Source organism: Procambarus clarkii, chromosome 1 (genome assembly GCF_040958095.1).
Source record: "Procambarus clarkii isolate CNS0578487 chromosome 1, FALCON_Pclarkii_2.0, whole genome shotgun sequence".
Classification (NCBI taxonomy): domain Eukaryota; kingdom Metazoa; phylum Arthropoda; class Malacostraca; order Decapoda; family Cambaridae; genus Procambarus; species Procambarus clarkii.
In genome coordinates, this window is record NC_091150.1 from 37,292,028 (window position 1) to 37,307,027 (window position 15,000).

At 42.6% G+C, this 15,000-nt stretch overlaps 2 protein-coding genes across 2 annotated transcripts in view; both read right to left on the reverse strand.

Moving 5' to 3' along the window:
* LOC123754366 (uncharacterized) overlaps window positions 1-15,000 on the reverse strand; it is a gene marked incomplete in the record, with an annotated part of 212,897 nt that overhangs the window by 9,646 nt on the left and 188,251 nt on the right. The window contains 1 exon segment of the mRNA XM_069335044.1: window positions 6,882-7,051.
* Window positions 7,212-8,150, reverse strand: LOC123753285 (secreted protein C-like). The gene has a single exon (XM_069321843.1). It carries the CDS (start codon window positions 8,148-8,150, stop codon window positions 7,212-7,214), a length of 939 nt encoding a protein of 312 aa, XP_069177944.1.

Here is a 15,000-nt window from a genome sequence, read left to right on the forward strand (position 1 = left end):
AGGGTGTGGTCCACAGTGTGGCCCATGATGTACACCAGGGTGTGGTCCAGGGTGTGGCCCATGGTGTACACCAGGGTGTGGTCCAGGGTGTGGCCCATGGTGTACACCAGGGTGTGGTCCAGAGTGTGGCCCATGGTGTACACCAAGGTGTGGTCCACAGTGTGGCCCATGATGTACACCAGGGTGTGGTCCAAGGGTGTGGTCCAGAGTGTGGCCCATGGGTGTGGTACAGGGTGTGGCTATATAAACGAATGAATGTATATGTATGTACGCAAATATGTATGAAAATATGCATTCATGCATGCAAGTATGCATACCTGGTTGATGGGATTCTGGGAGTTCTTCTACTCCCCAAGTCCGGCCCGAGGCCAGGCTGGACTTGTGAGAGTTTGGTCCACCAGGCTGTTGCTTGGAGCAGTCCGCAGGCCCACATACCCACCACAGCCCGGTTGGTCCGGTACTCCTTGGAGAAAACAGTCTAGTTTTCTCTTGAAAATGTCCTCGGTTGTTCCGGCAATATTTCTGATAGTCGCTGGGAGGACGTTGAATAACCGCGGACCTCTGATGTTTATACAGTGTTCTCTGATTGTGCCTATGGCACCCCTGCTCTTCACTGGTTCTATTCTGCATTTTCTTCCATATCGTTCACTCCAGTACGTTGTTATTTTACTGTGTAGATTTGGGACCTAGCCCTCCAGTATTTTCCATGTGTATATTATTTGGTATCTCTCTCATCTCCTTTCTAGTGAGTACATTTGGAGAGCTTTGAGACGATCCCAATAATTAAAGTGCTTTATCTCGTCTATGCGTGCCATATATGTTCTCTGTATTCCCTCTATTTCACCAACCTCTCCATCTCTGAAGGGGGAAGTGAGTACTGAGCAGTACTCAAGACGGGACAATACAAGTGATTTGAAGAGTACAACCATTGTGATGGGATCTCAGGATTTGAAGGTTCTCGTAATCCATCCTATCATTTTTCTGGCTGACGCAATATTTGCTTGGTTATGCTCCCTAAACGTTAGGTCGTCGGACATCATTATTCTCAAATCCTTGACATGCTGCTTTCCTACTAATGGCAGATTCGATTGTGTTTTGTACCTTGTATTATGGTTCAGCTCCTCATTTTTGCCGTACCTGAGTACCTGGAATTTATCACTGTTAAACATCATGTTATTTTCTGCTGCCCAATCGAAAACTTTGTTAATATCTGTTTGTAGTTTTTCAATGTCTTCAGCAGAGGTAATTTTCATGCTGATGTTTGTATCATCTGCAAAGGATGACACGAAACTGTGACTTGTATTTTTTTCTATATCTGATATGAGAATTAGGAACAGCAGTGGTGCAAGGACTGTACCTTGAGGTACAGAGCTTTTAACTGCGCTTGGACTCGATTTTATTTGATTGACTGTTACTCTGTGTATTCTGTTCGACAGGAAATTGAGTATCCAGCGTTTTACTTTACCAGTTATGACCACTGACCTTATTTTGTGTGCTATCACTCCATGGTCACATTTGTCGAATGCCTTTCCAAAGTTTGTGTACACAACATCTGCATTCTGTTTTTCTTCTAAATGCCTCAGTGATTTTGTCGTAATGGTCGAGTAGCTGTGAGAGACAGGATCTTCCTGCTTGAAATCCATGTTGGCCTGGATTGTGGAGGTCATTTGTTTCCGTGAATCTAGTGACCTGACTCCTGATCACTCTCTCAAATACTTTTATTATGTGGGACGTTAGTGCAACTGGTCTATAATTCTTTGCCAATGCTTTGCTCCCTCCCTTGTGTAGAGAAGCTATGTCTGCTACTTTAAGCGCATCTGGTATCTCCCCCGTGTCCAAGCTCTTCCTCCACACTATACTGAGTACCTGTGCTACTGGCACTTTGCATTTCTTTATGAATATTGAATTCCATGAGTCTGGACCCGGGGCTGAGTGCATGGGCATATTGTCAATTTCTCTTTAAAAATCTGCTACGCTCGTGTTGATATCAGTTATATTTACTGGGGTTTGGTTTTGATATCACTCATAAAGAAGTTGTCCGGATCTTCCACTTTCATGCTGTGTATCGGAGTGCTAAACATGTCCTCGTACTGCTTTTTTAGGATTTCGCTAATTTCTTTGTCTTCCTCGGTGTATGAACCTTCACTAATACGAATAGGTCCAATACTGGCAGTGGTTTTTGCTTTTGATTTAGCATATGTGAAGAAATATTTTGGGGTTTTATTTATTTCTTGAATTGCTTTCTGTTCCAGTTGCCTTTCTTCAGTCTGATATGAATGCTTCAGTCTCTGTTCGATTTCTTCAATCTCCCTGTTTAAACTATTCCTTCTTTGTATGGAGAGTCGTGTCTGCTTAAGCATTTCCGTTAAATTCTTCCTTCTTTTGTAATGTCGTCTGTGTTTTCTCTCTACATTGAACCTCTTTCTGGCTATCCTCAAAGGAACATGTTTCAGACAGACTCCATATGCTTCAGAAGTCAGTTTTCTGTTCCTTGTGTTGGATTTTTATTTCTTAGAACATTTTCCCATTGAATGTTTGTAAGTTCCCTGTTTATTTTCTCCCAGTCTATCCTTTTATTATGAAAATTGAATTTATTGAATAACCCTTCTCGCATGTTGTTTCTCTTGGGCCTACTATCGTTATTAATGTTAGTTTGCACTTCAATGAGCTTGTGGCCCGAGTACGTAGTGTCTGAGACAGTAATGTCTCTGATTAGCTCATCATTGTTCGTGAATATCAGGTCCAGCGTGTTCTCGTTCCTAGTTGGTTCTGTAATCTGCTGACTGAGCGAGAATTTGTCACAGAATCTCAGTAGTTCTCTGACCTGTGGTTGGTTATTTCCAGGATGACTTCCTGCTATAATGTTATTGTTTACTATTCTCCAGGGAGCCGGTCGGCCGAGCGGACAGCACGCTGGACTTGTGATCCTGTGGTCCCGCGTTCGATCCCAGGTGCCGGCGAGGAACAATGGGCAGCGTTTCTTTCACCCTATGCCCCTGTTACCCAGCAGTAAAATAGGTACCTGGGTGTTAGTCAGCTGTCACGGGCTGCTTCCTGGGGGTGGAGGCCTGGTCGAGGACCGGGCCGCGGGGACACTAAAAAAGCCCCGAAATCATCTCAAGATAACCTCAAGATAACCTCAAGATAACCTCCACTTTAAGCTGGGTAGATGAAGTCTCCAAGGAAGATAATATCTGGTACTGGGTTTGCTAGGTTATCAAGGATATTCTCTATTTAGTGGAACTGCTCAGTGAATTCCTCAACTGTTGCATCTGACGGTTTGTATATTCAAAATAATAATTAGATTTATATTTTCTACATTGATTCCAAGTACCTCTACCACCTCATTGGATGCATGCAAGTATGTATGTATGTATGTATGTATGTATGTATGTATGTATGTATGTATGTATGTATGTATGTATGTATGTATGCATGCATGTATGTATGTATGTATGTATGTATGTATGTATGTATGTATGTATGCATGTATGTATGTATGCATGCATGTATGTATGTATGCATGCATGCATGTATGTATGTATGCATGTATGTATGTATGTATGTATATATGTATGTATGTATGTATGTATGTATGTATGTATGTATGTATGTATGTATGTATGTATGCATGTATGTATGTATGTATGTATGTATGTATGTATGTATGTATGTATGTATGTATGTATGCATGCATGTATGTATGTATGTATGTATGTATGTATGCATGTATGTATGTATGTATGTATGTATGTATGTATGTATGTATGTATGTATGCATGCATGTATGTATGTATGTATGTATGTATGTATGTATGTATGTATGTATGTATGTATGTATGTATGTATGTATGCATGCATGTATGTATGTATGTATGCATGCATGCATGCATGTATGTATGTATGCATGTATGTATGTATGTATGTATATATGTATGTATGTATGTATGTATGTATGTATGTATGTATGTATGTATGCATGTATGTATGTATGTATGTATGTATGTATGTATGTATGTATGTATGTATGTATGTATGTATGTATGTATGTATGTATGTATGTATGTATGTATCTATGCATGTATGTATGTATTCGTGTGTATATCCATTGTAATCTTATTCAAGTCTGTAAAATTCTTGTATAAAACATCAATCTTTCTCTAAAAAAATCCTTAAAAGTTTTCAAAAAGTATTCGGAACTCCTTCACAACTTTGACCATTAAGTCAAAATATTACCAAGCAAAGCATACACTTGAGATACTCGCATACACACAGACATACACACACGCACTCATACACACTCACACACACACACACACACACTCACACACATAATTAAGAGCAATGGGATTCAGAGTCAGGTAAAGACACTGTGTCATTGAACACCGAGCTAAAGTTGTGAAAGGTTCAGAGATATACCCTCAGACTAGTCCCAGAGATGACAAGCATGAGCTACATGGAAAGACTAAGGGTAATAAATCTCATGCCATTCAAAGAGAGGAGAATTATGAAGAGACATGATTACCACATACACAATCATCCGGGGTAATAGACATGGCAAACAAAGACAGTTTACATGTTATTTAAGATCCACGGCACACGAAGCAATAGGGACACCAGAATGAACCATGGCAAGATTATATATGAAAATCAAGTGTAAAATTATTGACACAATGGAATGGGTTAGCAGAGTAATACTAGATAAGCACATGATAGTTTCTCAGGCACCAGAGACAGAACAGGAACGGGAATAATGAGCAGATTATCCTCCCGAATTATCAAGAGATATTAACAAAGTTCCTCACAAGTGAATGCTATAAGAACTTGAGACTCTAGAGGTGGTGACTGGGAGGGCGCTGAGTAAATATGGAGGTCGCAAGGATTCGCAGAATATGAAAATAATATAAAAGAGAAATGAGAATAGAGGCAAAAATAATCGGAGTAATGGATACTTGACTTCAACAAAGATAAAGGGGATATGATGAACACTGGGATGGAAGTAGGAAGACATAGCGAACATGGAATGAAAACGACTCCCAGCAATAACAACAGCAAAGGGCTCTGGGAGTCGACATACACACAAGCGGAATGCTCTGAAAAGAGAAGCTGTGGACGCCACCTCCATCCATAATTTAAGGCCAGATTTGGCAAAGAATAAGAACGTCAGAATAGTTAAAAATTGTAAGGCAGTAGGTATCAAAAGGTTAGTAATTACCTAAGTGTTGTTACAGGATGAGAGCTACGCTCGTGGATGGTGTCCCGTCTTCCCAGCACTCTTTGTCATATAACGCTTTGACAGGGTATAAAGATCTAGATCTCACTCCCGCGAAGACATTGTTAGGGAAATACTCTTTGGTAAGCACCGGAACCCAACATAAAGAGGATCACCTCATCAGCGTAGGCGAACTTCTCAAAACATCAGATCAGCATTTATGAACCTGTTACACACCTTCGCGGAGAACTCAGTAAACTTATTAACTGGGAGCAAATAAGTCAGTGCCTGGATAGAATAGGCACAGGGCCACATGCCGCATCTGCACGACACAAAACATTATGGAAAACGAGAAGATGAAACAATTACAACAGGGCATAACGGTCCCTACACAGGAGAAGAATGCAGATGACACAATTACTCAAACGCCCCACTTTCTCTCTCTCTCTCTCTCTCTCTCTCTCTCGTTATGATGTGGTCTAGGATGTTGTTGCCTCTCACAGCTGCTGGACCACTGTGGTACTGTACCTGCTCCAGTACTCTGTCCCCCAGGGTACTGTACTTGCTTTAGTACTCTGTCCCCCAGGGTACTGTACCTGCTCCAGTACTCTGTCCCCCAGGGTACTGTACTTGCTCTAGTACTCTGTCCCCCAGGGTACTGTACTTGCTTTAGTACTCTGTCCCCCAGGGTACTGTACTTGCTCTAGTACTCTGTCCCCCAGGGTACTGTACTTGCTCTAGTACTCTGTCCCCCAGGGTACTGTACTTGCTCTAGTACTCTGTCCCCCAGGGTACTGTACTTGCTCTAGTACTCTGTCCCCCAGGGTACTGTACTTGCTCTAGTACTCTGTCCCCCAGGGTACTGTACTTGCTCTAGTACTCTGTCCCCCAGGGTACTGTACTTGCTCTAGTACTCTGTCCCCCAGGGTACTGTACTTGCTCTAGTACTCTGTCCCCCAGGGTACTGTACTTGCTCTAGTACTCTGTCCCCCAGGGTACTGTACTTGCTCTAGTACTCTGTCCCCCAGGGTACTGTACTTGCTCTAGTACTCTGTCCCCCAGGGTACTGTACCTGCTCCAGTACTCTGTCCCCCAGGGTACTGTACTTGCTCTAGTACTCTGTCCCCCAGGGTACTGTACTTGCTCTAGTACTCTGTCCCCCAGGGTACTGTACCTGCTTCAGTACTCTGTCCCCCAGGGTACTGTACTTGCTCTAGTACTCTGTCCCCCAGGGTACTGTACCTGCTCCAGTACTCTGTCCCCCAGGGTACTGTACTTGCTCTAGTACTCTGTCCTCCAGGGTACTGTACCTGCTCCAGTACTCTGTCCCCCAGGGTACTGTACCCGCTCCAGTACTCTGTCCTCCAGGGTACCGCTCTAGTACTCAGTCCACTGCAGCAATGAAAGTGACGACGTTCCGGACCTTCACAACATTAATGAGGATCCAGGACGGAGCTGAACGTGTTCACCTTCACTACATGTGAAGGTGAACAAGTCATGTTCACTTCCAGTCAACACTTCACGTGTGTGTTAACTTCTTTATCCAACTTAAAATTAAACGAGTGAGACCCTCATAGACAAGAAGTGCCAACTTTACCAAGTGCCATGAAAATGGCGCGTTAATTCAACACTCGTCCATAAAAACAGGCCTTATGTCGAGGTAACTTACCACTTCATCGCCAAGAAAGTGTGTGTAGCATTTAATGGAGGCGGTTCCGCCAACCTGAGCGACCACTTCCGTGTTGTTCTGTGCCTCTGGCGTGATGCTGGAGAGGTTGGCGGCCCTGGGGTGTTTCCCGCGCCCGTGGCGGCCATGATGGTGATGGCGCGCGTTCACACCTGAAGGAAGTAATATATAAATCAATCAATAAATAAACAGCTTTGCGAACGAGGAACTGTGTTAAGATAAAATTAATTTAAAACATTCACTGAAAAGCAGTTCCATTCTTTGACACATTTAATATATCCTGAATAATGAGTTGTTATTGTCATCAAGAAATTACATAAAAATAGAAGAATATTTTTTTATTGTCCTGCTACAGGTGACGTCACTTGGTATCTCTGAGTCAGGTGACGCAGCGTTACCATTGAGCTCCTGGGACCCAGATGGCGCAGCGTTACCATTGAGCTCCTGGGAGCCAGATGACGCAGCGTTACCATTGAGCTGCTGGGAGTCAGATGACGCAGCGTTACCATTGAGCTGCTGGGAGTCAGATGACGCAGCGTTACCATTGAGCTCCTGGGAGCCAGATGACGCAGCGTTACCATTGAGCTTCTGGGAGTCAGATGACGCAGCGTTACCATTGAGCTGCTGGGAGTCAGATGACGCACCGTTACCATTGAGCTCCTGGGAGTCAGATGACGCAGCGTTACCATTGAGCTGCTGGGAGTCAGATGACGCAGCGTTACCATTGAGTTCCTGGGAGCCAGATGACGCAGCGTTACCATTAAGCTCCTGGGAGCCAGATGGCGCAGCGTTACCATTAAGCCCCTGGGAGTCAGATGACGCAGCGTTACCATTAAGCCCCTGGGAGTCAGATGACGCAGCGTTACCATTGAGCTCCTGGGAGTCAGATGACGCAGCGTTACCATTAAGCCCCTGGGAGTCAGATGACGCAGCGTTACCATTGAGCTCCTGGGAGTCAGATGACGCAGCGTTACCATTAAGCCCCTGGGAGTCAGATGACGCAGCGTTACCATTAAGCCCCTGGGAGTCAGATGACGCAGCGTTACCATTAAGCCCCTGGGAGTCAGATGACGCAGCGTTACCATTAAGCCCCTGGGAGTCAGATGACGCAGCGTTACCATTAAGCCCCTGGGAGTCAGATGACGCAGCGTTACCATTAAGCCCCTGGGAGTCAGATGACGCAGCGTTACCATTAAGCCCCTGGGAGTCAGATGACGCAGCGTTACCATTAAGCCCCTGGGAGCCAACCATGACAGTGTGACACTAAACAAGACAATAACAACTCAGACATTCTCGGCCATTTTCAAGGCTGACTGACTCCCAGCAGTCAGAGTGTAGTGTGTAGGGCAGCAGCTGCTGCTGCTGCTGACCTGTACACTCAGTCACAAGGCACTCCGCGCCTGCTGCCACAACTACAGGTCTATAACTGTGGATGGTTTATCGAACAAATTACCGGGAGACATAACAGACGGCAGATTGTTTCAAGCGTAGGCTAAACATGGATATAACTGAGTTTGGGTGGATATAAATAGGAGCTGCTTCGTATGGACCAACAGGAACTGAACCGAATAGGCCAATAGGAGCTGCTTCGTATGGACCAATAGGAGCTGATTCGTATGAACCAATAGGAGCTGCTTCGTATGAACCAATAGGAGCTGCTTCGTATGAACCAATAGGAGCTGCTTCGTATGGACCAATAGGAGCTGCTTCGTATGGACCAATAGGAGCTGCTTCGTATGGACCAATAGGAGCTGCTTCGTATGAACCAATAGGAGCTGCTTCGTATGGACCAATAGGAGCTGCTTCGTATGGACCAATAGGAGCTGCTTCGTATGGACCAATAGGAGCTGCTTCGTATGGACCAATAGGAGCTGCTTCGTATGAACCAATTGGAGCTGCTTCGTATGAACCAATAGGAGCTGCTTCGTATGGACCAATTGGAGCTGCTTCGTATGAACCAATAGGAGCTGCTTCGTATGGACCAATAGGAGCTGCTTCGTATGGACCAATAGGAGCTGCTTCGTATGGACCAATAGGAGCTGCTTCGTATGGACCAATAGGAGCTGCTTCGTATGGACCAATAGGAGCTGCTTCGTATGGACCAATTGGAGCTGCTTCGTATGAACCAATAGGAGCTGCTTCGTATGGACCAATAAGAGCTGCTTCGTATGGACCAATAGGAGCTGCTTCGTATGGACCAATAGGAGCTGCTTCGTATGGACCAATAGGAGCTGCTTCGTATGGACCAATAGGAGCTGCCTCATATAGGTCAATGAGAGACGCCTCGTATGGCCCAATAAGCCTTATAACCAAAAAAATAATGAAAATGAACAATTAACAAAATTCTATTAACAACATGATAGTAATAATAATAATCATAATTTATTGATTAATATTATTTTGTATGAAAATGCTTAATATAATCATATTTTAATCCCAGGAAGTGCTTTGCTCCCAATTTTAATAACTTAACAAAATCTTTCCTCAGGAAGGTGCCATTAAAAAAAACGTCCGCCAAGCGAGACGACGACAAACTTCATTGACTTTCATTTTATTTCGTCCATACGTGTTCCTCTCCTTAGAAATTACCATAAAAATAGCACGAGAGAGCGAAAAGATACGAAGTTCCCTAAAAGACACGATATATATTTTGTCCACAGCACACCATCCTGGGAGAGAAAATGTCTTTCCCGTTCAACAGTATTTTAGCTCTAAGATATTCATTGTTGCTAGTATTGTTGTTGTTGTTGTTGTATTGTTCTTGTTGTTGTTGCATTGTTGTTGTTGTATTGTTGTTGTTGTTGTTGTTGTTGTTGTATTACTGTTGTTGTTGTATTACTGTTGTTGTTGTTGTTGTATTGTTCTTGTTGTTGTTGTTGTTGTTGTTGTATTACTGTTGTTGTTGTATTACTGTTGTTGTTGTATTACTGTTGTTGTTGTATTACTGTTGTTGTTGTATTACTATTATTGTTGTTGTTGTATTACTGTTGTTGTTGTATTGCTGTTGTTGTTGTTGTATTACTGCTGTTGTTGTATTACTGATGTTGTTGTTGTATTTCTGTTGTTGTTGTTGTTGTTGTATTAATGTTGCCCCCCTCAACCCCCCGCAAGCACAACTAGGTGAGTTCCCGCATACTGACACACACACACAAACCAACAAACAATTAGTCAGTATATTTGTACACCTCATTTGTATTTCTGCACCAATGGACTTCAACTAGAGTTTTGGAAATCATGTATTTTGGTGTATATCACGCGATTTATTTGTGAATTTGTGTATACTGTTATTACGAATATTGTATGTTCGAACCGGGTATCGAATGGTCGCCATTTTGTTCATCACTATACGAGTCCCCCCTTACCATTATTATCCACCATTATATTATGTTATGCTTAACCTGCCATATCAGGCTACAAAACCTCACCTCTCAATTGCTACAACACCTTCTCATCTCTCACTTGCCACAACAACCTTCTACAACATCCTCAGACCAAGTCCATTCCACCCAGCGGTCGATCCCAAAAACACATTCATCAACTTTAACATGCTGTTCATTCAATATAGGAATTTTCTCAATTATAAACGAAAATTGTTATATTAGCATATTGTGCATCTTTAGCCATTAGTTAGGTTAAGTTAGGCCTAGATTAGGTTAGGTATTTAGGTCCTGTTGGCGATTATTTGTAGTTGTACGAGAGTGAAGCCCGTAAGAGTTACGTGCTTCCCGTACATAGAAGGTAAAGGTATATTAGAGTAAGTTAGGGATAAGTTAGAGTAAGTTATAGTCGGTCAAGTTAGGTTTGTGCGTGTTAGTGCATCATATAAAAGCCGTTGAGGAAAGGCTAGAGGGCTGGCTGGTGGAGGCTGGCCCACCAGGCCTCTTCAAATGACATTTTTATCAATTTCAAGGCCCAGACTGAATATATTATTCAGGTGTTCTTTTAATTTGGTGCATATACCTCTTATAATACCTCAGGAGGAGTTGGGGGATATTAAATCCTTTGAGTAGCCTTCAATATCCAGGCAAGAAATACATCTATGTAAGTTTTCAGAGCTTTGACACACGTGTAAAAATTCATTTGCAATAGTCGTCCATTCGCAAAACCCGACGTAGAAAGGGAATAAGGGAAGAAATGAAGAAGAAAACGGAAAAAAATGAGAAAAGATGAATGAATATATAGCAGAAAGAAAAAAATATAAGAGGAAAGGAAGGAGCAAGAAAGATAACAAACAAGAAAGAATGCGAAGCAAGAAGGAGAGAGAGAGCGTCTCAAGCAATGGTGCCCAATCACTTCGGTCGGTCGAGGCGTGAACGGCGACCTGCATGAAGCGAGACCGTCGCTCTACCGTCCAGGACAGACGGGAGGCACTACATTATACACCAGTGCCGGTGACGGGTAGGTGACGCAGGACCCCGGGGTAGGTGATGCAGGACCCGGGATAAGTGACGCAGGACCCCGGGGTAGGTGACGCAGGACTTGGCTAGGTGACGCAGGACCCCGGGGTAGGTGACGCCGGACCCGGGGTAGGTGACGCAGGACCCGGGGTAGGTGACGCAGGACCCGAGGTAGGTGACGCAGGACCCCGGGGTAGGTGACGCAGGACCCGGGGTAGGTGACGCAGGACCCGGGGTAGGTGACGCAGGACCCGGGGTAGGTGACGCAGGACCCCGGGGTAGGTGACGCAGGACTTGGGTAGGTGACGCAGGACCCGGGGAAGGTGATGCAGGACCCGGGGTAAGTGACGCAGGACCCGGGGTAGGTGACGCAGGACCCGAGGTAGGTGACGCAGGACCCGAGGTAGGTGACGCAGGACCCGGGGTAGGTGACGCAGGACCCGGGGTAGGTGACGCAGGACCCGGGGTAGGTGACGCAGGACCCCGGGGTAGGTGACGCAAGATCCCGGGGTAGGTGACGCAGGACCTGGGGTAGGTGATGCAGGACCCGGGGTAGGTGACGCAGGAACTGCGCATGTTCAGTACACCATCATGGGGGAACTGTGTGAGAGAGAGAGAGAGAGAGAGAGAGAGAGAGAGAGAGAGAGAGAGAGAGAGAGAGAGAGAGAGAGAGAGAGAGAGAGAGAGAGAGAGAGAGAGAGAGAGAGAGAGAGAGAGAGAGAGAGAGAGAAAGAGAGAGAGAGAGAGAGAGAGAGAGAGAGAGAGAGAGAGAGAGAGAGAGAGAGAGAGAGAGAGAGAGAGAGAGAGAGAGAGAGAGAGAGAGAGAGAGAGAGAGAGAGAGAGAGAGAGAGAGAGAGAGAGAGAGAGAGAGAGAGAGAGAGAGAGAGAGAGAGAGAGAGAGAGAGTGTGAGTGTACACATTTCAACACAGATGCACTATACAACCATATGTGTACTTGGTAATTAAACAACATTAATCCTGACTGACAATGCTTCCTTAATCAAATGCCAATCCTGACTTCCGTGTTAATGGAAAAAACTAAAATGAATAGTTTAACACACATGAAAAAAGTATTTGTAGAGATTGTCAGTTACAGCAACAAATACACTCGTGATATTTTGATATCAACCTGTATTTTCCTTGCTGCGATTTCCATGTAGAAGCTGCTTTTTTTTTTTTTTGTCCTAACAGGTTTGGAAATTGGTGTACATGTAAAACAGTTGTGGAAATTGGTGTACATTTGGAACAGTTGTGGAAATTGGTGTACATTTGGAACAGTTGTGGAAATTGGTGTACATTTGGAACAGTTGTGGAAATTGGTGTACATTTGGAACAGCTGTGGAAATTGGTGTAGATTTGGAACAGCTGTGGAAATTAGTGTACATTTGGAACAACTGAAACAAATCGGTGTACATTTGGAACAACTGAGAGAAATCGGTGTGCATGTGGAACAACTGAGAGAAATCGGTGTACATTTGGAACAATTGAAACAAATCGGTGTACATTTGGAACAACTGAAAGAAATCGCTGTACATTTGGAACAACTGAACAAACGTGTATTCGTCCCTTGTGTTCTTGGGGGAGTTAAAGTTAATTTTCAGTTAATGTCTCCAAAATACAGCGACTCTAAACCATCTCAAACTTTGCTTTGACCTTTGACCTTCGTCTCAGCGACGTCTTGGTGGGACCTGAAGGCTGGCGACGTATGCAACGACGTGTCGCGTCGTTCCTCTGACCTTCAAGACGTATTCCTTAAAGCTGTTTGAGGAAAAAGGTCAAAGCAAAGTTTGGATGGTCAAATAACAGCCACTTTGTATACAGTCGAGGTTTAGACAATCAGAAAATAACACTTACTATCCAGTGGAAAGAATTATGTTACTTTGTGTTGTAATTAATAATTACAATAATATTGTAATCAATTGTAATGTAATTAATAAATAAATGATTAATAATTACATTGTAATTGATATTGTAATATTATAAGTATTATTTTATCGTTATAATTGTAATTATTTATACACATAAATTACACTAATGTGATATATATAAATTATAAAATAAACTGGAGTGCTCGAACCCACGACCAGCAGATTACCAGTCGCAACCTCAACCACTAGACCACCCCTGACCTCTCGTAATGGATGATTACATCCGATAAAGTCGATTCAGCAGCAACCTAGGATGCTGATAAATCGACAGAAAGTCTTGGAATAGCTTCAGGAGAGGCCGTCTCCAACGCCTTAAGGCCACGACAGAACAAAAGCTATTCAACCTGGAACTGTACTGACAGGAAGTCTGAAGATCTACAACCAGGTTTTACTCCTGCACTCTGGTATGAAGCTCTGCACAAAGACACCAGAGTGCAGGTGGGCTTTTCTTAAAACCTGGTTGTGGCACTTGGTGGAGGCACTCCTGGGCACTCTTAGCGGACTCAGCACAGTCTAAGGTTGAATAGCTTTTGCCCTGTCATGGCATAGTGGGTTAAGGCACTCGTCTGAGTGTTCATAAGGACGCTAGTGCATACAAAAGCATTCCTCCAACTGATTTTCTAATTACTATCAGTATTATTTTACCATATTATTATTATTATTATTATTATATTCTTAATTTTTTCTGTATATTATTAGTTATTTTGAAATTTGGGCAAGGTAGAACTATATATTTTCTACAGAGTTGTCTTCAGGAATACTAGGATTCTACATTAGCATTGACTTCTATTGTATTCTACAAACTTGCACATTCTAGCTCAAAAAACAAAAAAAAATCCCTATCATCAAAAACTACAGATCCGCATCGTTCCGTTAATCTTTCATTTCAAAATTAATCTCCAAATAAAAATACATTTCGATATATTCTGGCAAAGTTTTATATTCCCAAAGTTCCCCCCCCTTTGAAAAGAGGCCAAAAATGTAATCAGTGTTCATATACACGTAGAAAATGGGAGAGGGGAGGAAAAGGCTTTACCTATATGGTATGTGAGTGTGCTGGTCCACGGTCAATGCTCTCCACTTTGTTTGAACTTTGCCCTTGCTTGGCTATGGTCATTGTTTTGGCTATAGTTGTTTGTTTGGTTATGTTTGTTTGTTGTTGTTGTGGTGGCTATTGTTTGCTTATAGTTTATTGTTTGGTAATGGTCATTGTTTGATTATAGTTGTTTAGTTATGGATATTGTTTGGTTACGTTCGTTGATTATGATTATTGTTTGGTTGTTTGCTGTTTTTCTTTCTGGTTATTGTTTAGTTATGGTTACGGATTGCTTTTAGTTATTGATTTGGACTTACTTGTAATATTAAATTTGTACAAACCAGAAACATTTTTAATCCCAACATAAATGTAACACTAACCTAACCTCTCCTAGCAATCCTAGGCCTAATACACGCTATATTAGGCCTAACATAGTACATATATGTGCCATGCTAGGCCTAGAAATATTTAGGTTTGTTTTTTAAATTTATTTTTCCAGAAAAATGAAGTTAAATGATGAAAAAATGAAGTTTCCATTTTTCATAAAATGAAAATTGGTACAAGAATTGGGTTACTTACGATCCTTCACTACATACTTTCGAAGAACAAATAGTTACCATATGTAACTATTTTATTTTATATATATATATATATATATATATATATATATATATGTATATATATATATATATACATATATATATATATATATATATATATATATATATATATATATATAT